The following is a 22372-nucleotide window of genomic DNA, read 5'->3' on the forward strand; positions in this document are numbered from 1 at the left end:
TCACCTCTCGTACAAAGTCAAGGTGTGTGCAATCTTGGAGACAAGGGTTGTCTCTGATAATGTTGGGAGACCAGCTGTCTAATGTTATATGTAAGATATTAGTAAAAGATATCTTTACCGCAACACTAAATTGTATTTGTATGCCATCTTTAACATTGTAGAATGCTCCAAAGAAATTCACAGGACTATTGTCAAACAAAATTTGACAGCAATATCAGGAGGCTGCCAACAGTGGATTGATTAAAATTGGGAAATGTGAAAGGGACCAGAATTGGAGGAACACACAAACCTGAGACGGTTGTAAAGCTGGAGGAAGCTTCGTGGATGGAGATGGACTAGCTCATGGAGGAATCTTTAAAGAAAACTGCAGATTTTGAAGTTGAGTACTTTTCTGAACTGGAGCCAATACAGGTCAGAAAGCACCGGGATGACAGCTGAATGATACTTGGTATGATTTCGGATGCAGATAGAAGAGCATTCATTAGCTGAACTCAAATTCGAGATGTTTAAAAATTGGAGTGGCCAGAAGAATGGTTAAGTTGAAAGGTAACAAAGGCATGGATGAGGAGAGAAACTCAGACAGTATGGAAAACAAAATGCAATGGAGCTGGAATACGTCTGACCTAGACTTTCCTTTTCATTCTAAGACCACTCATTATATTACCATCAATGCAAACTCAATCACCTCCCTTTGAGGTAGACTTGAATCAAACCACTGGAGAGTTTGAACTAGGATGGTGGGCACCAGAGGCCATCAAAGCCACACACTACCATGACATGTCACATGATATAAACACACATGGAATGAGGATGACTTCATCATGTGTGATAATATTACCATGGTTTGGCATTCGGCATCAATACTCACTAAGGTAGGAAGGTGAAGGATTAAAATACTGCATGTGAAACCATCCAGTACAGGGCAGTGACCAGGCCAGCTACAATCCTGGTTTCCACCCATTCTATTTATACTTGATCTCCATTGACTTTAGATTTAATCGAGCTTCTTGGTGTCACATGTATTCAAATGCTGACCTGATGCCAGAGGCTCATTAGCCATAATTCTGCCATAACCCAAATCAGTAAAGATGAGCAGTTTATTGATTAACATGTGCCTCTTCATAGCACATATGAACACTTTCCATCACATGGCTGATGATTGAGAGTCAACTGGTAAACCAATAATTGGCCAGGTTTGTTTTCTCCTTACTGTTGTGTGAACAAGAGATGTGTGAAATATTGCCTGGTTAGATGCCAGTACTGTCTCTGTACTGTAACAGCTTGGTTAGTTCTTAAATGCAGATTGCTTTTACCGAAATACTTGGGCATTTCTTCAAATCTCACAAGTTGATCGCATCGACTGAAGTCGAGCATTTGTGATGATGAGGATTGCAGGAAGAGGCTTTGTTGCAGGCTTCTTTATTCTGTAATTCACTGTGTCAAAGAGAATAGAACCAGATTTATTAATAATTATCAAAACTGAATTAGACTTATACTTGAAAAGGAAGACTTTTTCAGGACCTTGGGGAAAGAGTAGAAAATGTTGACGCACTCCAATGAGCTGAAGTCTCCTGTGCTGCATGGTTATATGATACTTTGGTAAATAATGTCTTTTTTAACCAAACTTTAAACTTATTGAACTTTGTAGAGTCATGTGCAGATGTTTTAATCAGTTGTGGAGCGTTTTGGATATTTTAGTGTTTTTTTATCTTTGCTAAATTGAGTCATGCATTTAAAATTGTGTGTAATGGTCCTGTAGTTAAATGTTGCCTTCTGTTCCTCTTTCACAGTCTCAAACTTATAAGATTTTATGAATCACTGATGCAGTCCTTCAAGAAGTTAGTTATTTAAAGCTCACTGTAATTAGTGTTTATGGCAAAATGACGTAACGCAGGTAGAGAACTTAGTAGGAGGCAGGAGACATAGTAAGGATGAGTATGTACAAGGGATGGCAAGATGTGACAAGGTACAAGCTCCAGAAATATGCGCAGGTGCTACCATTTTATAAATATTTATAAATGACTTGCCGGAGGAATAGTTTTGTGCATTGCTTTCTTCTGGCAAAAGGCGATGCATTAAATAATTAATGTGAAAGCAAAATGTTGCAACGGGACACTGACAAAAGTGTGTAGACAAAAATTATATATGCAATTCAATGTGGTTAAACGTGAAGTCATCCACTTTGGATATAAGAAAGATAAATATAATTTCCAGTAGGAGAATGTTAGTCTATGGAGATGCAGAGGGGTTCAGTCCAAGTACTGAAATTGAGAAAAATCTAATGAACAAGTACAAAAAAAATTGAAGAGGTTAATATCCTATTGATCTCGTCTCAAGAGGGTCAAAATGCAAAGCATTGGAAAATATGCGAGACAGCATCTGGAGTATATGTTCAGTTCTGTGTACCGCATCTCAGGGACAATGTATTAGCTTTGGTGGAGGTTCGTACCAATTGATCAGAATCTTAAAAAGGGTTGAAATTAATTAAGTTAAATAAATGAATGAATTAAGCTAAAAATGTTAATTATGAGGACAGATTGTGTGACTTGGCTTGTATTCCCTGGAGTATAGACGATTAAGTGTTGATATAACCCCAAGTGTCTAAGATGATTAAAGTATTTGACAAAGGCAGATAAACTACTTCCTATGATGAGTCCAGAACAAGAGAGTGAAGGGCAGATTTCAAGCAGTACATCTTCCCATGAGGAAAATATATTGCACGTCAGTCAATTGAAAAAGTCAACTAAAATTGATGAATTTTTGAGAGTCCAGAATATTAAGTGCTATGGAGCCAAAGTGAATAAATCAGTTAAAATATAGATACACCATGACCTAATTGAATGGCAGAACAGGATTGAGGAACTGGTGACCTGCTCCTCTTCCTACGTCAGTTAGGAAATACCAACATTCTCCAATTTAAAACTCCTGTTTAAATGTCAAAAAAAGCATAACCATTGATAATAACTCAATCAATAAATACATTAGCAAGTGTAGAATTGTAAAGTGTGGAAAAGGGTGTAAAGTTTCATTCGTTAGTCTCCTTGCCAAATCCAGGATTGAGGGCCAAGGTTTAAATTTCTCAGGAGTGTCCATTAATTTCTGTAAATAGTGTTTGAAATATTTCATACAGAATGGTGGCACGGTGGCTCACTGGTTAGCACTGCTGCCTCACAAAGCCAGGGACCTGGGTTCAATTCCAGCCTCGAGTGACCGTCTGTGTGGAGTTTGCACATTCTCCCCGTGTCTGCATGGGTTTCCTCCGGATGCTCCAGTTTCCTCCCACAGTCCAAAGATGTGCAGGTCAGGTAAATTGGCCATGCTAAATTGCCCATAGTTTTAGGTGCATTAGTTAGAGGGAACTGGGTTTGGGTGGGTTACTCTTCAGAGGGTCGGTGTAGACTTGTTGGCCTGAAGGGCCTGTTTCCACACTGAAGGAAACCTACTCTAATCTAATTAGGAATGATAGTGATGGCATCACTATGGATAGGTATCCTTGCATGCAAAGAATAGAAGGCAGCTGACAACCATGAAATTTAATTCAACACAGGCACACAATTGCAGAGGTCTTATAATGCAGAAGGAGACCATTCAACTAATGGTGCTTGAAATGTCTCTCCAATTGGGTATTACATAGTGCCAATCCCGTTTTCCCTCCTACAACTTTGCATATTAATTTATCCAACTAATTGTACAATACCCTATTCAGTACTTCAACTGAACTTTCTTCACCTCACTTCCGGACAGTGCATTCCATATCCTAACTATTCATTGAGTGAAAAAGTGTTTTGTCATTATAAAATCATGAGGATTATTGATAGGGTTAATGGTAGGTGTCTTTTCCCTAGGGTGGGGGATTTCAAGACTAGGGGGCATATTTTTAAGGTAAGGTGAGAGAGATTTTAAAAAGACATGGGGGCAAATGTTTTACTCAGAGGATGGTTCACATGTGGAATGCATTTCCAGAGGTAGTGGTGGATGGGGGCATAGTTATAATGTTTAAAGGCACTTAGATAAGTACATGAATAGGAAAGGTTTGGAGGAATATGGGCCAAATGCAGGCAGGTAGGATTAATTTAGGGATTATGTTCAGCATGGTCTATTGGACCAAACAGTCTGTTTCTATGCTGTTTGACTCTATGACTCTGAGAAACCTGGCCATTAGCCATGATGGAAAATTCTTTATGAAGCTTCCCAAAAATGCCACCTAGCCAAAAATTGTACAGTAGCTCCAGATCAGGATGTCATCAACCATCAAGATTAATGGAGTTAATTCCATGGCAATTAGTTTTTGATTGTATATCTCATTTTGAAGTATTTGTGTCAAAATTTTGTGCACCTGACTTCAATGTAATAGTCTGCAAGGTTTTATCATTAACAATGTTGATGGAAAAAGCTTTCATTTTCACGTAGCGGTATCAGTAGAATTCAGTTACATTCATATTCCTGTGACAATGTCAGAGGTCAGTGACCTGCCAACATTATTACAAGTACAGTATGTTTCAGTGAGAAAGCATCTGATTAATAGTGAGTGTAATATAATTAGGTTTATAGTAGTTATGGAAAAGGAGAAGGACAAGGAAAAGAAAGATAAAAGAGCATAGCTGGCTGAAGGAGAGCCAAATCTGAAGGAAGAAAAGATTGATTGTGAAAACAGTAAGTGACGTTATGTGAAGGCTGAGGCTGCTCTCTCCACACAGAAACAGTGCATAGTGATATTCAAACCAACAAAGATTTTAGTAGAACTATTAGAAAGTAGAGTTTTCCCTGATATCGATATAAAGTAATTATCAGAAGGGGAAAGCAGAATCATCACACAAGTGTTAATGAGATGTGGCAGGACTATGCGAAAGGCTGGTAGCATCAGATTCCATGACTTTCAAATGTGAATGAACGTGTCCTGGAAAAGGACACTCTTTCTCTTCATGCATAGAACAATAGGCTGGGGCTATTTTCCCTGGAGCATCGGCAGCTAAGGAGTGACCTTATGAAAATTTATAAAATCATGGGGGCATGGATAGGTGAATAACCAAGGTCTTTTCCCCAAGGTAGGGGAGTCCAAAACTAGGAGGTCATATGTTTAAGGTGAGAGAGGAAAGATTTAAAAGGGACCTAAAGGGCAATCTTTTTCATGCAGCGGATGGTGCGTGTGTGGAATGAACATAGAACAAGGGTATCTCTGGCTGGCCAGCATTTATTGATTGTCCCCTCTTGCCCTTAAGGAGGTGGTGGTGAGTTGCCTTTTTGAACCATTTACAGTCCGTGTGCTGTAGGTTGACCCACAATGCTATTGATATGAGAATTCCAGGACTTTTCTTTCAGTGTTGCAGGATCATTGCAATGCACTCCAAGTCAGGATAGAGTCATAGAGATGTACAACACGGAAACAGACCCTTCAGTCCAACTTGTCCATGTTGACCAGATATCCAAAATTAATCTAGTCCCATTTGCCAGCATTTGGCCCATATCCCTCTAAAGCCTTCCTATTCATGTACCTATCCAGATGCCTTTTAATTGTACCAGTCTCCCCCACTTCCTTTGGCAGCTCATTATCCAAATAATTAGTTCTCCCTGTATCCCATGTGATCTAACCTTGATAACCAGTCTACCATGCAAAAATTGTCAAATGCCCAAACACGTCATGTCCACTGCTTTGTCTTCATCAACCCTTTACCACTGTCTATAAATGAAACAGGGACTGTGACAGTGCTTATGTTTCAATGGTAGTTAATTTATTTTCTCTATGTGGTTTGAATTTGGCAGAAACAGCAGTCAGTTTAAAACTTGCCTAAAGTAAATTAAGCTGATGGTATGAACTAAGGCCAAGAGTAGGCCACTCAACCCTTTGAGCCTGCTCTACCATTTCATGTGCGATATGATTTTAACTTCAACTCTGTATTCCTGCATATCCTCAGTAATCTTTTGCTTCCTTTGTAATCAAGAATCATCCTATTTCACCTACCTCCAATACCTCACTTCTGTCCTTTAAATGAAAATATGCATACAACTGTGTGGTTATTTGAGTGTTATGATTTTGAGGTAAGTTCTTAATTTGGATTTTATCTCAAACATTAAAAAGAAGCAAATATTATTGTTTAATCTGTAAATGTATTGGAACCAACTAATAATGTAATGAAACCAAATTCAATGTTCACAAAAGGAACTTCTTTTAATGCAATCAATTCTTAAGGTTGGATTTAAGTACCCTCTGTTTGAATAACATATATTTTTCATTTCAATTGTTCATTGGTTCCCGCAATTTAAATGCATTATTCAGTCATATAAAGTTAGTCACTTTGAAGTGTTTGTGCTTGTACAGTGACTGTACAATGATCAGAAAGTTTGTGCAGATATAGCAAATTAATAAATACAGTATTGCTGTAACAAACTGAAACAGAAATTTCTTGAGAGGCAAACACAGTAGGTAAAGATACACTTTTCCACTGGTTGGGTATTCGAGAATTAGGGGGCATAGTTTGAGAATTGGGCCCAGACAGTTCAAGAGAGCTGTTAGGAGGTACTTCTACACACGAAGGAGAGTAGATGTCTGGAGCATGCTTCCTCAATGGCAGTGGATGCCGGGTCATATATTAATTTTAAATCTGAGATAAATTTTTGTTTAGCAAAAATATTAAGAGATGTGGGGCAAAGGCAGGTATATCGAGTTAGGCCATGGATCAGCCAGATCTCATTGAATAGCAGAACAGACTTGAGGAGCTGAACAGCCTACTTCTGCTTCTATGTTCCCCATAACTCAGGTCTGGCAGTATCTGTGGAGAGAAAACAGTTAATATTTTGGGTCCAGTGACCCTTCTTGAGAATGTTACTGTTAATTTACGATCAATCCTTTATTTATGTTACTATTTGAAGTTGCTACAGTATTTTAAAATTATTAGCCTACAGTCACAGGAACATGAGCAGGCCATTCAGTCCCTCAGGCTGAGTTTGGCCATTGAATAAGATCATGGCTGTTACAAGTTTATATTTTTCTTTTTCCATTTCCCTACATAGCTTTATAACTTCTATATTTCATTCATCTGTCGTGCACTATATTGCATGAAGCTTGGAACTAGTTCAGGCTTTTCATTCACTAATGTAGAGTATGTTTTGATCCTTGTCTATGATTATATACCTTTTTTGGTGATATCTGTGCTTGAAGTTGAAATTTAATATAAAAATGTTCAGATGTTTCTTTCTAGACTAGTAAAACATGGAAAAATAGGATAGGCTTTCTCTAAAAACACTTTTGTAGTTTAGTGATAGTGTCCCTACCTCTGGGCCAGAAGGTCTGGATTCAAATCCTATCTGCTCCAGACATATACCATCACATGTTGGAACAGATTGATCAAAATATCTGTAATGGGGCTGCTATTTTTCCATGGATGTAAATAAAATGGCAACTTTCATCAAACTGCAGATCTTAAACTAAAAATTCAAATGTACTTATGTATTACATAGCTGCATTTGGATTCACAGTGAATATAAAATGTACCTCCTCTCTCTGTTTTCCATTTTGATAACTTTCAACATCCATTTCAAGGTGTCTGAATTTCTTCAGAACTTTTCAATTGCTTGTTTACTACTATTCCATGTTTTTCTTCCAAAGTTTAATTACTCTATATTTGGAGTAAGTTACATCTGCCATCTGTTTGCCTATTTCACTGTACCATCTGACTCAATATAGTTTACAGAGTTCCTTGCTTTTTGCTAGACTCCCAAAAATTGTATAATTCTTCAAGTTTTACACCTTACTCTCCAAATGTGAGATTTTGATCATACACAATCCTTTTGTGAGGCAAACCCTTTCGTAAGGGTTTTAATTGTTCATGTTCACTTTTCATTTGATTAACTTAAAAAGAAACTGTCTCCTCTTGTGAAGTATAACATACAGAATTGACATAAATAGGAAAAAAAATGCTTCTCAGAACATTCTTTGTAAAAGAAACACAATTATTGTATACATTAGCCTGTGATCAAGATTTTCACTTTTCAAAGTAATACCACTTCCATGATATATGTGTGCCTAACATTATTTATTAGGGTAACTTAATGGTTTTGTTAATGTATGAGAATGAATACAAATCCCTAATATTAATGTCTTAAATGAACTCAGGTGGTTTCTGACCAAGAATTATATTCAAACTGTTTAGTGCTTTCTTCCTCCTATTGATCATCTATATCTTACACCTTACATCAACTGTTGAAATGGATAAATGGCCAGTTGCTAATTTCCAAGTTGCCCAAACAAGTTTCTGTATTTTTTCCAATAAAGGGATACTTGATCTCTACTTAGTTTTTTTAAGTTGTTGTGTCTTTGTAAAATCTATATTTTGTAAGTATTTGGAATATTGTAATTTTTATTTTACTTGTAGATTCTGACTTGCAAGCTTTTTTTTTGCTTTTCTGTTACTTTAATTCATCCTTTGCCCTTCAGAGCCATGGTTTGCTTTACTATAAATTTAAGGCATTGATATATTTTGGGAGCCTTTCAGCTCTGTAGTCATCTCCTAGGCTTCTAAACTGCCTAGCTGGCAAAACCCAAATGATTCTTTGCTGGTGACCCAAGTCAGCTCTTTTAAGTTGCTGCATGCGTGTAGTTGTGCAGTAACTTTAAACAAATCTAGTACTCATTAAAAGTACAAAAAATAATTAACCTTCCAATGACTCTGTATTCATCCAATTGAGGTTTCTTCTGCATTCAACCTAGGTGGCAATGTCTTCAACTGCCTCAGGTAAAAACTATGGAATTTGATCCCATCTACCTCTGACCAAGTTTATGATCACCTGCCATTAAATCTCCTTATGTACTTAAGATTGTGATTGCACCTTTTAAGATGATTGGCTGCAGTTTACATTTCAATAAGTAGTACTGTCTGAAACTTGACTTTGGCTGAACAGGACAGTACTTACAGACTCCTTTCTCAACAGTTAGGTTTTGATTTAGACAACCTACCAGGGTCTTAATATACAAGTATTTTAAATTAATCTCTGTTAGATTGAAAGTATCAAGAACTTCTTTTGAATACTTCTGCACTACACAACTTTTCAAATTTATTTTTATTTATTTTTACATGAGATCTAAGGAGGCTGGCTGGTGCTATTAAGCAGTACTTAGCAATAACCTGTCCACTGGCACTCAGTTTGGATTCCATCAGGATTATATAGCTCCTGACTTCATTACATCTTTGAATCAAACTTGAACTGACAAGCTTATTTTCAGAGGTGAAGTGAGAGTGACTGCCTTGACATCAAGGCCACGTTTAACCTAGTGTGGCATCAAGGAACCCTAATTTAAGAGAGAGTGGAAATTACAGGGAGAAAAACTCTGTTCGTTGGAGTCATACCAAGCAAAAAGGATGATGGTTGTTCAAGGTCAATCATCTCAGCCCCAGGATACCACTGCAGAGTTCTTCATGATAGTACCCTAAGCCTAATCATCAACTGCTTCATCAATAAACCTTCCACCATCATAAATTCAGAATTGAGGATGTTTCCTAAGATTGCACAATGTTCAGCAACATTCATAACATCTCAAAAGTTGAAGTAATCTGGTCTGTTTGTGGTAACACCTGGAGAAAATCCAGATTTGATTTCATAAGTGGCAAGTAACATTCACTTGTTTAAATTGTCAGGCAATGGCTGTCTCCAAAAAGAGAGAATCTAACACGCATGCCTTGAAATTCATTGAGATTACCATTGCTGAAGCCTCCAAAACCACTATACTGAGGGTTATCATTGACCAGAAGCTGAACTGGACTTTGTATATAAATTGTCTGAGTACAAGAGCAGTTCAGAAGCTAGGAATACTAAAGCATGTCATTCGGCTCCGCAATCCTTAAATCCTATCCACTATTTTCAAGGCATGAGTCAGAGTGTGAAGGAATGCTCCTCAGTTGCCTGGATAAGTGCATCTTCAACACAATCAAGAAGCTTGATATTGTACAGGACAAAGCAGCCCACACACCTGATTGACACCACATCCACGAACATTCAATCCCTTCACTGACACGCAGGTGCATATGCACTGCAGAAATTCATCAAAGCTCCTTAGACAGTATCTTCTAAACCAATCATCAATATCATCCAGAAGGACAAGGACAGCAGATACATGAAAACACCACCACTTGCAAGTTCCCTTCCAAGCCACTCACCATCCTGACTCGGAAATAGATTGCCATTCCATCAATATCACAGGGACAGAAGTCTAGAAATCTCTCTGTCTCAGAGTTCAGGGTGTACCTACACCAAATTGACTGCAGTTATTTAAGAAGCCAAATTACCACAATGTTCTCAAAGGCAAATAGGGATACACAACAAATGCTGGCCAACCAGTGAAGCCCAATCCTGTGAATGAATAAAAATAATATGTGTTCCTAGAGATAGTGTCTGAGGCCCAGCCGCATTTAGTTGTTTCAGCAATTACTTTCCCTGTGTTATAAAGTCAGAAGTGAGGATGTTTGCTGATTGCACAATTTTCAGCACCATCCATGCCACCTCAGATACTGAAGCAGTCAGTATCCATAGGCATAAAGATCTACAGAACATCCATGGTTGGGCTAATAAAAATTACACAATATCAAGTTATAGTCCAACTGGTTTCTGACCTAGTTAAAAGGTATTTAACCGGTATTATTTCATGGAGACTCTATGGGAATGGTATTGTAGGTAAAACATTGCTTGTAGCAGGGGCTGATAAGGTGTGGAAATGCAGTGGTGGGTTTGAAAGGGTTGTTTTTAAATTTGGATGCTTCAGGATTGCGGTTTTATAGATGAATCAAAGAAACCATGTTATAGTAAATAATGGGTTAGTAAAGGGTTATGAATGAATCAACAGGAACCTGGTATCAATGAGTATAGTGAGGTGAGTGAGTTAATAAAGATAGCCTATAACACAATATTTCACAGTCCCCCTTTTGATTCTACTGAGACCTCGAAGAGAATTACACAATCCTTACCTGAGCTTATGGACTTTTGACAGTTTGGCAACTGCACTTTACAAAAGGTAAACATACACGGTTGAAATAACAATAATGAACATCCTTGTAGTCAGTCAGTCTCTAGTCCCGCTGTATTGTGAGATGCCCATTTGACGTGGGAGGCGTAAGTCCAAGCCTTCTTTCGTCGGACCTTGACAGCTGACTGGATGGTTAGCAGCACCTCATACGGTCCTTCCTACTTTGCGCCTAAGGGTTCCTTGTGGGTCTTTTTCACTAGAACCCACTCGCCTCATACAGTGTTGTGATGTCCCTCCAGCAAATCTTTCCAAGCAGCCGATACCTTGAGGAAGCAGACAGTACAGCATCGGTTAGTACCTGACAGTAAGACAATAAGATGACAGTCTGCAGCACAGCAAGAGTCTGTGTAAAAGCTGGCAGACTGATCCTCTGCTGCTGTGTAGGTTTCAGTCAGAGCCCCTAAGTCTTTTTGCTGTGCAGATGCTCCAGGGGGTAGGCTTCCCAGTGTCATGACAGTGCTGAATATCATGACAGTCCATCTGGTTTTCCTGTGATCTGTAGTTAATATCCATTCCTCACTTGCCTTTCAAATGGGCCACACTGGGCTGTTAGAGGGTACTGTGGGCTTTCATCAAAGTCCCTTTCTTTCTGTTTGGTACAAGTTGGAGATGTTTTTGTAAAAGTCACAGATTCCATTTTCAGTACTCCACAGTCATCCTTGTTTTTAGCCCAGATGGGTGATCTTTTAATTCTTCGCTTGTAGGGTTCTGATGGACCACATTATCTGTCCATCATTGATATGTAAAGAAAAATTCAGCTGGGTGAGGATATCCATCCCGAGGAGCAGCTTGGCTTTAGATCCTACCCATATAAAGGTTGCTAACTCGTGGGGGCTGAATTCAAGGTGTATGGGTTTGTTCTGTTTGATTTCAATCCTGTCAGCTCCTGCTCCATAAGTTGTCCTCACTGTCCTATCTAGCGGGAGTTTGGTTTCTTGTGGGCAGTTTCCCAGAGTCACTCATTGGCAATTTCCTGCCATAGACTATGTTAGCCCATCTGAAGTCTGGATGTGGGGCATTCAAAATAAAATAGCCAACTCACGAAAGGTTCGAGATAGTGTTCAGGAACTTGATCAGACTCTAAGAAGGAAGCTTTCTTACTCTCTAAGAGCTGTCAGTAACCAGTCAGTTTAGATGGAGTCCCTAGCGATCCTGCCTGACTACGCCAAGTGTTCAAATAATGACTGAAATCAGTGATTGGCAAAAATAGCCTCTGTATTCAGCAATCACAGCACAAGTTCAAGGCAGCAATAGAATTGTGAAATACAGTTCTTACAAGAGCCCCTTTATATACATAGTTCTTACGTATCATTACTCTCGTGTCACATTTTTCTTCTACAGTACACAGAGGTTTGAAGAGCTTCTGTCCTGGGAGACAGGAGAGGAGTTAAAGTTGTGCAAAACTGTTGGCTGCTACTTCTGATGGGATATCTATCTGGTCTGCTTGTATAATTAGAGGTGTTCTTTTTTCTTTTAAATTAGTAAATGTTAGTAAAAATACTAGGCCTATATGCTCTAAATAAGTTAGAAATTGTAATAAAAGAATAAAGAAAATTAATCTGATTACTGCAGCTGTGTGGTAAGATCTATTTACTATTTGCAGGTATGAGTTTCATTCATTCATGCAATTTCATGCAAGCGCTGTTTTGTCAGTTAGCTTCTTAAAGGGGTAATGGCTCAGTTAAAAGGTATTTAATAGGCAATATTTCGTGGAGACTTGATGGGGGTGGTATTATTCTGTATGCTGAGGTAAACACTGCTTGCAGCAGGACTGATAAGTTGTGGAAGAGCAGTGATGAGTTTGAAAGTGTTGTTTTTAAATTTGGATACTACAGAACTGCAGTTTTATGAATGAATAAAAGAAACTGTGTTAGAGTCAATAATGGGTTAGTAAAGGGTTATGAATGAATGGGAACCCAGTATTAATGAATATAGCAAATTGGTGAGTGAGGTAATAAAGATAACCTATAACACAATATCTCCTAACAGAATATCTCACAGTTCCCACCCCCCCCCCCACCTTTTGATTCTACTGAGACCTCGCGAAGAGAATCACACAATCCTTATCCTAGCTTACAGACTTAACAGTTTGTCATCTACACTTTACAAAAAGAAAACATGCACAGTTGGAATAACAATAGCAAACATCATGGTAGTCAGTATCTGGTCCTGCTGTATTGTGAGATGCCCAATTGATGTGGGAGGCATGAATCTAGGCCTCCTCTCCTTGGACCTTGACAGCTGACTGGGTGATCAGCATCACCGGGTATGGTCCTTTCCTCTTTTGCCCCTAAGGGTTCCTTGTGGGTCTATAACCTGGTATTATGTGATTTTTAACTTTGTCCACCCCAGTCCAACACCAGCACCTCCACATAAGGACGAATAAGTGGCAAGTAACGTTTGAGCCACGCAAGACCAGGCAATGGTTACCTCAAACAAGCGATGCTAACTATCGCCCTTGACACTTAATGCCATTCCCATCAGTGAATCTTTTACTAGCAATATCCTAAGGATTACCATTGACCAAACATGAACTGAGTCAGTTGTCTAAATACTGTGACTACAAGAAAAAATCATATGCTAGTCATTCTGTGGCATGTAACCAGTTTCCCCAAAGTCAGGGGTCTATTGCCTATAAGGCATAAGAGTGTGATGGAATACTCATCTTGATGAACGCAGCTTCCATAGCAGTCAGGAATTTTGACAGCATTCAGGACCAAACAGTCTGTTTGATCAGTATACCATCCACCACCTTCAACATTCACTCCTGTCACCACTAAAACACAGCGGAAGCAGTGTGTACCATCTACAAGATGAATTGCTGTAATTCACAAAGACTACTTCAACAGCATCTTTCAAACCCACTGCCTCTACAGCTTTGAAGATCAAGGGCAGTAGGTGCATGGGAGTAACGACAGCTGCATATGCTCCAACTCTCGCACCACCTTGATTTGGAACTCTATTAACGTTCCTTCACTGCCATTTGATCAAAATCCTGGAGCTCTCTTCCTAATGGCATTGTGGGTGTCCTTACATTCCAAGAGTAGCAGGAGTTTAAGAAAGTGGCTAGATGACACTTTGGCCAGGGGTAATAAGGGTGTGCCATAAATGCTGACCTTGCCAGTGATACCCACACCCCATGAAAACATTTTTTTAAAATATCAGTTTTGATGAATATCAAGTAATGTCACCATTTAGTCTGATCGTTTTTTAAACACTCAATTAGTATATGTCATAAAGTGCAAGAAATAAACATTTTGAACACAGTATCTTCTTATTTTCATATATGTTACTGTAGTCATTCTGTCTTTCATTTAAAACAAAACTTGTTTTCTGTTGTAGGATAGCTTGGATGCCTTAATTTATGATTTGGACTTTCCTGCCTTAAGAAAAAACAAGAATATTGACAGCTTCATAAATCGATGTGAGTATTACAGAACTGTACATAAAATTACTATTTAAGAAATATTTAAAAATAACATTTCTGATACCAAGTCATTACTGATATTGCAAAATAAAGAGATACAAACTCTGGTATTAGAGAAATCAACATTTCTAATATAGGTAAAAATATATTAATGTCCTCCTCAGATAGTCTAGGCAACACTTAAACTACTACCTCGTATAAGTTTCAAATTTGTATAGTTTATAATTATTAGGATTGTTTGACAAAACAAAACATCAATAGCTTGAATGTATAGCTTTTTTCTAGAAGAAATCTAAAAGCAGAGGCCTCAGTTTTCTTGGAGCAAAGTATGTTCCTATGTGTTCTATTAGTTATCTTGATATAATCATCTTCTGGCCACAGTTTTGCTCTATGTTTTGCCAGAAGTTTTAGCTGAGCCAGGACAGTGCAGTACCTGTGACTTTTGGTGAACAACAATATTAGCGGTCCACCTTTAATGAATAAGATATAAGGACTAAGGACAAAAACAAATCAAAAGGCCGAGGAAATAACGTGAGTTAAAAGGAAGTGCAAAGTTTTGAGGACACTGGAAATATTGAACAGGCCAATTAAACATCTGTAAATAAAGAAACACAAGGTTTTCACGTCACTGTTGCTTCTTCAGAACTGCATATGTTCTGTTTTCATCCTTTAACATAAAGGACTGCCAATTTAAGACTGAGATGAGGAGGAATTTCTTTCTCTGAGGGTTGTGAAAGATTGGAACTTCTTGCCACGGAGAGCTGTGGAGACAGAGTCCTTGTGTATATTTAGAAAATAGCTAGATTCTTGATCAGTAGGGGAATCAAGAGTTATGGAGAAAGGACAGGGAATTGGTTGTGAGGAATGTCAGTTCAGCCATGATCCTACTGAATGGCAGAGCAGACTTGAGAGGCTTCTTCTGTTCCTATTTCTTAAGGTCTACAACGCATCAAAGAATCAACTGGAAACAAATTGCATTTCTGGAAGATGGTTGCAATACTAACATTCAAGAGGCTATTTTACCATTTATTATGTTGCACAAATCAATAAACAAAAAAATGATTTTGAGCATATTAGTTTTAGTGCTATAACTGACAGCCTCCACTGCTCTTTCATTTATTTTATGTAACATCTGCCATATTATTATGTTTTTAATGCATCTTTCACTGTCCTGCTCTTCATAAAGCCTCCACCTCTCTCCTGTGCCCTTTAGGTAGCATCCACCCTATTTTCATACTTGTTATGTAGTCTCTGGTGTGCTCTTGTGCTTTTTTGCAGCCACTGCTGTGCTCTTGAACTCTTTATGCAGCCTCTGCCATCTTGTGCTCTTTGTAAGCCTCCACTGCTCTCCTGCATTCTTTGTGTAGCCACCACTTTTGCTGTTTATACAGCTTCTGCTGTATGTTTTTATGCAGCCTTCTCTTTTTGCTCTTTATGCATCCTCTACCATACTCTCGTGCTTTTTATGCATCCTCGGCCATGCTTTGGTGCATTTTATGCAACCTCTGTGTGTCTCTCTTGAGATCTTTATGCAGCTTGCACCGCTTTGTTGTGCAGTTTAGCAATCTCCGCCACACTTGTGGGCTTTATGCAATATCCTCCACTCCCCTGTGCTATTTATGCAGCCTGCGCTGCTGTCTTGTGCTCTTTTTACAGCCAGTGCTGCTCTGTTTGCTCTTTATGCAGCCTCTGCCATGCTCTTATGCTCTATATGCAGCCTGGGCTGTGCTCTCGTATTCTTTATATAGCCAGTGTTGTTCACTTGGGTTCTTTATGCAGCCTCCGTCACTTTGCTGTGCACTTTCGTCAACATCTGCCACTCTTTTGTGCTCTTTATGTAGCCTGTGCCACACTCTTGTGATCTTTATGCAGCTTTCACCACTCTGTTGTGCACTTTATGCAACCCCTGCCACTTTTGAGTGTTCTTTGTGCAGCCTCTGCCAGACACTCTTGTTCTTTGTGCAGCCTCTACTGCTCTCTTGTTTTTTGCGCAGCCTCCGCCACTCTGTGCTCTTTATGCAGCTTCCACCATGCTCCCTTGTGCTCTTTAAGTAGCCTTCAACCTGCCCTTGTGCACTTTATGCAGCCTCTGCTGCTCTCCTGTGCCCTTTATGCAGCCTCTTTATGCAATCTCCATAAAATTCCCACATGTTTTATGCAGCTTCTACTGCTCTCCTTCAGTGGCCCCTGCTGCACACTCGCTCTCCTGAAATTTCTGTCTCTTACTCAAATATATTATGACATCTCCACCAATCTATTTTGCTCTTTATGAAGTCTCCACTGCTTACTCATACTCTTTATACAGCCTCCAACCATCTTTTTCACTTTTTAAGCGTTGCTTTCTTCCGCTGTGTCAATGGTCTCTGCATTCTCTTGCACACTTTATGAAATCTCCACCACTCTTTCAGATGCTGCTCTTGCCAGCAACACCCACATTTCATGAAAGCATATTTTAAAATAAAATCATAGATTTCTCCCAGGTATTTAGGGGGAGGCAGTGGCATAATAGTAATGTCACTGGACTGGTAATCTAGAGGCAAAAGTGAGGACTGCAGATGCTGGAGATCAGAGTCAAGATTAGAGTGGTGCTGGAAAAGAACAGCAGGTCAGGCAGCATCCGAGGAGCAGGAAATTTGACATTTCGGGCAAAAGCTCTTCATTATACAGGTTTACAAAATTATGAGGGGCATGGAAAGGATAAATAGGCAAAGTCTTTTTCCTTGGGTCGGGGAGTCCAGAACTAGAGGGCATCGGTTTAGGGTGAGAGGGGAAAGATATAAAAGAGACCTAATCTCTATGACTGTATTGGGGGAAGGGCTTTTGCCCGAAACATCGATTTTCTTGCTCCTTGGATGCTGCTTGACCTGCTGTGCTTTTCTTGCACCACTCTAATCTTGACTCTGGTAATCTAGAGACCAAGGCTAATGTTTAGGAGTCATCAGTTCAAATTTTACAATGGCAGATGATAAGATTCAAAATCATTAAAATCTGGAATTAAGTGTTAGTCTGCTGGTGACCAGGCAAACCCAGCTGATTCATGAATAATCTATAGGGAAGGAAGTCATCTTACTTCAGACTGTTAACAATGTGTTTAACTATTAACTGCCCCTGAAATGTTAGGATAAGCCACTCAATCAAAAGCAATTAGGGACGAGCAACAAATTCTTGACTTGCCAGTGACTGATCCTATCCAAGCATAAGAGAAAATCCGTAGCAGCCTTGAACTTCAACTTTGAGGGACATCTCTGGGACAGTACTGTTCACCTAATGGCTACTACAGCCAATTGATTTGCTAAAAATTATTTTAAGTGTATGGATCATTTCATTTTTTTCATTCAATAAATGCCATGCTTTTGAATTAAGTATAACAACTAATTTTTGCCTTATGTTTATGCTACTTGTTTTATTGTCTTTAATATTTTAGCATGGAAGGTGTCATTCATTTCCATATTCCTGCTTCCAAAAATGTGCAATTTCATATTTTTTGACATTTTAATGTTGTTCCTGAATTCTCAAGCTAAAATCATATACGAGGATCCCTAACATGGATCTCTTCAACCACTTGCCACACTTCTCTGCTGAGCAATCACATTTCATATATGCACTATTTCTGCTAAAAAATCATACCACTATTTTTATACTTCCTCAATTGCTCATGCTACTTCTTGATCTTTTATATAATTATCAATTGTTTTTTGTAATTCTTGCTGATAGTGTTTCCTTTAAGAAAGCTTTACATAGGATTACATCAAACAACGCAGAAACAGATCATTTGGCCTCGCGTCTATGATGGTGTTATGCTTTACTTGATCTTCCTCCCATCTATCTTCATCTAAATCTGCCAACGTAATCAGGTATTTCCTTTCACCTCAGGCATTTGTCAAGTTTTCCCTCAAATGCATCTATGCTATTCACATAAATCACTTTCTGTGGTAGCAATATCTACATTCTCACCATTTTGTGGGTACAGAATTTTCTTCTTCTGAATTCATTCTTGGAGTCTTATGTTAATGCCATCTAGTTATGCTCTTCATCTAAAGAAGAAACATTCTCTCTTATATATTAGCAACAATCAAAGTAAATGAAATATAAACTTTTCAAGTACTTAATGATTCCATTAAATCGTGGTGTTCAAGGGCCTTGCTGATGCTTAATATATGTTCAATTGTACAAATTTAAGAGAGGGCTTTAGCTGGAACACTGTCCTTCAAAATAGAGGCAATGGTATCATGCCAGCATTGCATGCTGATTGATGTCACGATTGATATGCTCTGCTAAATTCTAGTGGATGTTAACTGTACACTAAATGCTTTCACCAAGATGGTATATGCCGTGCCGTGTACAAAATGCACTGTTGTTGCCTTTTTAATCTATAATGGCTCTACCAGTGCCCAAAACATGGACAGTATTAAACCTCATTACTTTGCCTGTCAGCAGAGTTCATCTTCATTGCAATTGTGACTAAACTTTCTGCATTTAATTTACAGACAAAGATGCAATGAGCAAAGTTCGGGATTTAAGAATGAAAGCAGAAGATTATGAAGTTGTTAAAGTGATTGGGAGAGGAGCATTTGGTGAAGTTCAGCTGGTGGGTTATGGCATTGACTTATTCATTTTGTGTTGGGAGTCCAGACTTTCAAGCAATGAAACATTCGGAATGTTCCAGCCTACAACACCACGTAGTGAAGGAACAGCAGTCTTTGGTTTCAGAATTGCAGTTTCATTTCATTCCTGGAAATGGGATTGCTGTAACAATACTTGTTTTCCTTTTGGTGAAAAGGAAAATCCTCAATTTGAGCCATGAAATTCTTCTTAGCTCATCATCCAATGAACGGCTCAAAGCTTTGGAGTGGTTGACCATGGTGACCCTGGATTATGTCATGAATACCATTTGATTTTTGAAAATTATGGAATGGTAGGAGATTATATGGTGAGATGAGGTTTAATGTCGAAGATTAGTCATGATTGTATTGATGCAGAGCAGGTTACTTCAGGTTCTTTCTTAAATGTGCTTGCATTTTACATTTCTAACAATTAGCATTTTTCAACTTACTCTATTAAAGCATTATATTTAATGTGATGTCCTTAAGATGATACTAGTTCTTTACCAATTTAATAAAGTATAGCATGCAGCATAAGGTGAAGCTTTATTCACTGAAGTGTATTTTGTACAGTTTCCGAGAATGAGTGTACAGGGAACCTCGATTATCTGAACACTATTTCGTTCGGATAATCGATTACTTGGTTAATCGATTAAATGCTTTTCCTCTGGGGCTCAGAGTTTTTAAAGTCTGCTCCCCGTTCAGGAGACTGCAGCAGCACCCAGCGCATGAGGCCCCGCCCCCAACCCCGAGAAACACTGCCCCTGCCCCCCCCCCCAAACAACGCCCCCTGTCCCCAACCCTATCTAACACCGCCCCCCTCAACCCGGTACACACCCGCCCCCTCTCTGAGGCAGCCGGAATGGACACCAACAACAGGACTGCTGCTGCTGCAGTTTCCTTTGTGGGGTAAGTCTCTAAATAGAGCATGCACGCACGCGGCCATAGCCCCACACATAACTTTTTATTGCAACTTTTTGACAGGTTCCACGTTTGGCCTTTGCAGGACAGTGTTGGAGAGATTGTCTGGGGAAGGGGGGTGTGGTTTAGGGTACACCTCTGTGTAGAACTCCGGGGAAAGTGTGGGGAGAGAGAGAGAGAGAGAGCATGGGCAGTCAGTCATTTGGAGACAGTGCCTGTTTATTCATTGTAAATAAAGGACGCGATCACTGTTTGGAAACATGTCTTTGATGTAATGTTTCCATTGGGACCTCAAGATGTCCTTCCGATAATCCGATTTTTGGATAATTGGTATTCGGATAATGGCTGCTGTGTAATATTTTCAAGAGACAAAAAAACGGCAGATGCTGGTTTCCAAAGTAGACCAGCAGGAGGCTGGAAGAACACAGCAAGCCAGGCAGCAAAAGGAGATGGAGAAGTCGACGTTTCGGGTGAAACCTTTCTTCAGGACTGGGAGTGGGTGTGGGGGAAGCTGCAGATAAAGGGGCTGGCAGGGGCAGGGTGGTGAAGTGGGGATAGGTGAAGATAGGTGGAGGGTACAACCTGATTGGTCAGCGGGAGGAATTAATACAGTTTGTGGCAGGGAGGACTGGAAGGGAAGGGGAGGGGAGGGGCTTTGCTGGGAAGGGAGTCGGGGGATGGAAAGGGGGTTCTTTGAAATTGGAGAACTCAATGTTAAGTCTTCCTGGCTGTAGGCTGCCCAGGCGGAAGACGAAGTGTTGTTTCTCCAATTTGCAATGCGCTTCATTGAGGCAACAGAGTAGGCCAAGGATGGTCATGTCGGAAAGGGACTGGGAAGGGGAGTTAAAATGGAAGGTGACTTGGAGGCAGTCCTATACATGACCATACCCCACGAGGATGGCCTCCAGACCCTCTGCTTCTTCCTCTCCAACAGATTCACCCAATCCTGCTCCACCAATACCCGCCTCACCCTCAACCACTAGTCCTCACCCTCAACAACTTTTCCTTTAACTCCTTCCATTTCCTCCAAATCAAGGGGGTGGCCGTGGGCACCCGGATGGACCCCAGCTACGTCTCCCTCTTTGTTTGGTATATTGAACAGTCTCTCTTTAGTACCTACACAGGCACTGTGCCCCAAATCTTCCACCGTTACATCAATGACTGCATCGGTGCAGCGTCCTACACCTGGGCTGAACTACAGCAATTCATTGATTTTGCCTATAACTTCCCGCCCTCAAATTCACTTGGTCCATCTTGGACAACTCCCTCTCCTTTCTAGACCTCACCATCTCCATCTCCTGCGACCGTCTCCAAATGGACGTTTACTACGAACCCACAGACTCCCAAAACTACCTCCACCCGTCCAGTATCCTGCAAGAACTCCGTCCCATTCTTCCAATTCCTTCACCTCTGCCGCATCTGCTCGGACGAGGAGGCATTCCACTCGCGAGCATCCCAGATGCCCACCTATTTCGAACAAAGTGCTTTTCCTCCCTCTATCATCCAGGCAGCCCTCTGCCGCACCACCTCCATTCCCTGTTCCACTGCTCTAATTCTCCCCCCACCCCATGCATTAAAGTCAAAGTCCCTCTTGTCCTCAGCTACCACCACACCAGTCTCCGCATTCAACATATCATCCTTAAACACTTCGGCCAACTCCAACAAGACCTCACCACCAAGAACATCTTCCCCTCCCCACTGCTCTCTGCCTTCCGCAAGGACCATTCCCTTAGACACTCCTTGGTTTGCACCATTCTGTCCACTAGCATCCCCCCCCAAAATAAAACCCAGGTACCTTCCCCTGCAACTGGAAAAGACGCAAAACCTGCTGGTACACCACCCTCCTCACCTCCATCCAGGGACCCAATCAGTCCTTCAGGTGAGACAGAGGTTCACCTGCTTCTCTTCCAACCTAGTTTACTGCATCAGATGCTCCTGATGTGATTTTCTCTACCTTGGGCAAACCAAGTGTAAACTTAGGGAATGGTTCATCAAGAATGGCAGCCATGTCTACAGGGGCCGACAGGACCTCCCAGTCACTGTCCATTTTAATTCCCCTTCTCACTCCTTTTCCGATATGACCTGGGCTTCCTCCATTGCAGCAATGATGCACACCATAAATTGGAGGAACAACACCTCAATTTCCACCTGGGCAGCCTACAGCCTGAAGGACTCAACATTGTGTTCTCCAATTTCTCCAACCCTCCCTTTCCATCCACCGACTCCCTTTCCAGCCCATCCTGCTCCCTTCCACTCCTCCCTGCCGCCAACCAAATTCATTCCTCCCATTGACAAACCAGGTCATACCCTCTACCTGTCTTCACTTATCCCCACTTCACCACCCTGCCCCCGCCACCCCTTTATCTGTAGCTCCCCCTACACTCACCGCCAGTCCTGAAGAAGGGTTACACC

At 40.2% G+C, this 22372-nt stretch overlaps 1 protein-coding gene across 3 annotated transcripts in view; it reads left to right on the forward strand.

Annotated features, from left to right (window-relative positions):
- The window catches only part of rock1 (Rho-associated, coiled-coil containing protein kinase 1), a 205184-nt gene that overhangs the window by 35171 nt on the left and 147641 nt on the right, over positions 1–22372 (forward strand). Inside the window, exons 2-4 of one of the 3 annotated variants that reach the window (XM_072570409.1) lie at positions 162–378; positions 14354–14435; positions 18926–19026. In XM_072570409.1, the coding sequence (XP_072426510.1) occupies positions 343–378; positions 14354–14435; positions 18926–19026 (219 nt within the window). In that variant the 5' untranslated portion in view covers positions 162–342. Of the gene's footprint in view, positions 1–161; positions 379–667; positions 873–14353; positions 14436–18925; positions 19027–22372 lie in introns of those variants that run through there. The other 2 variants (XM_072570408.1, XM_072570407.1) reach the window with 2 other exon arrangements.

This window comes from Chiloscyllium punctatum, chromosome 5 (genome assembly GCF_047496795.1).
Source record: "Chiloscyllium punctatum isolate Juve2018m chromosome 5, sChiPun1.3, whole genome shotgun sequence".
NCBI classification, from domain to species: Eukaryota; Metazoa; Chordata; class Chondrichthyes; order Orectolobiformes; family Hemiscylliidae; genus Chiloscyllium; species Chiloscyllium punctatum.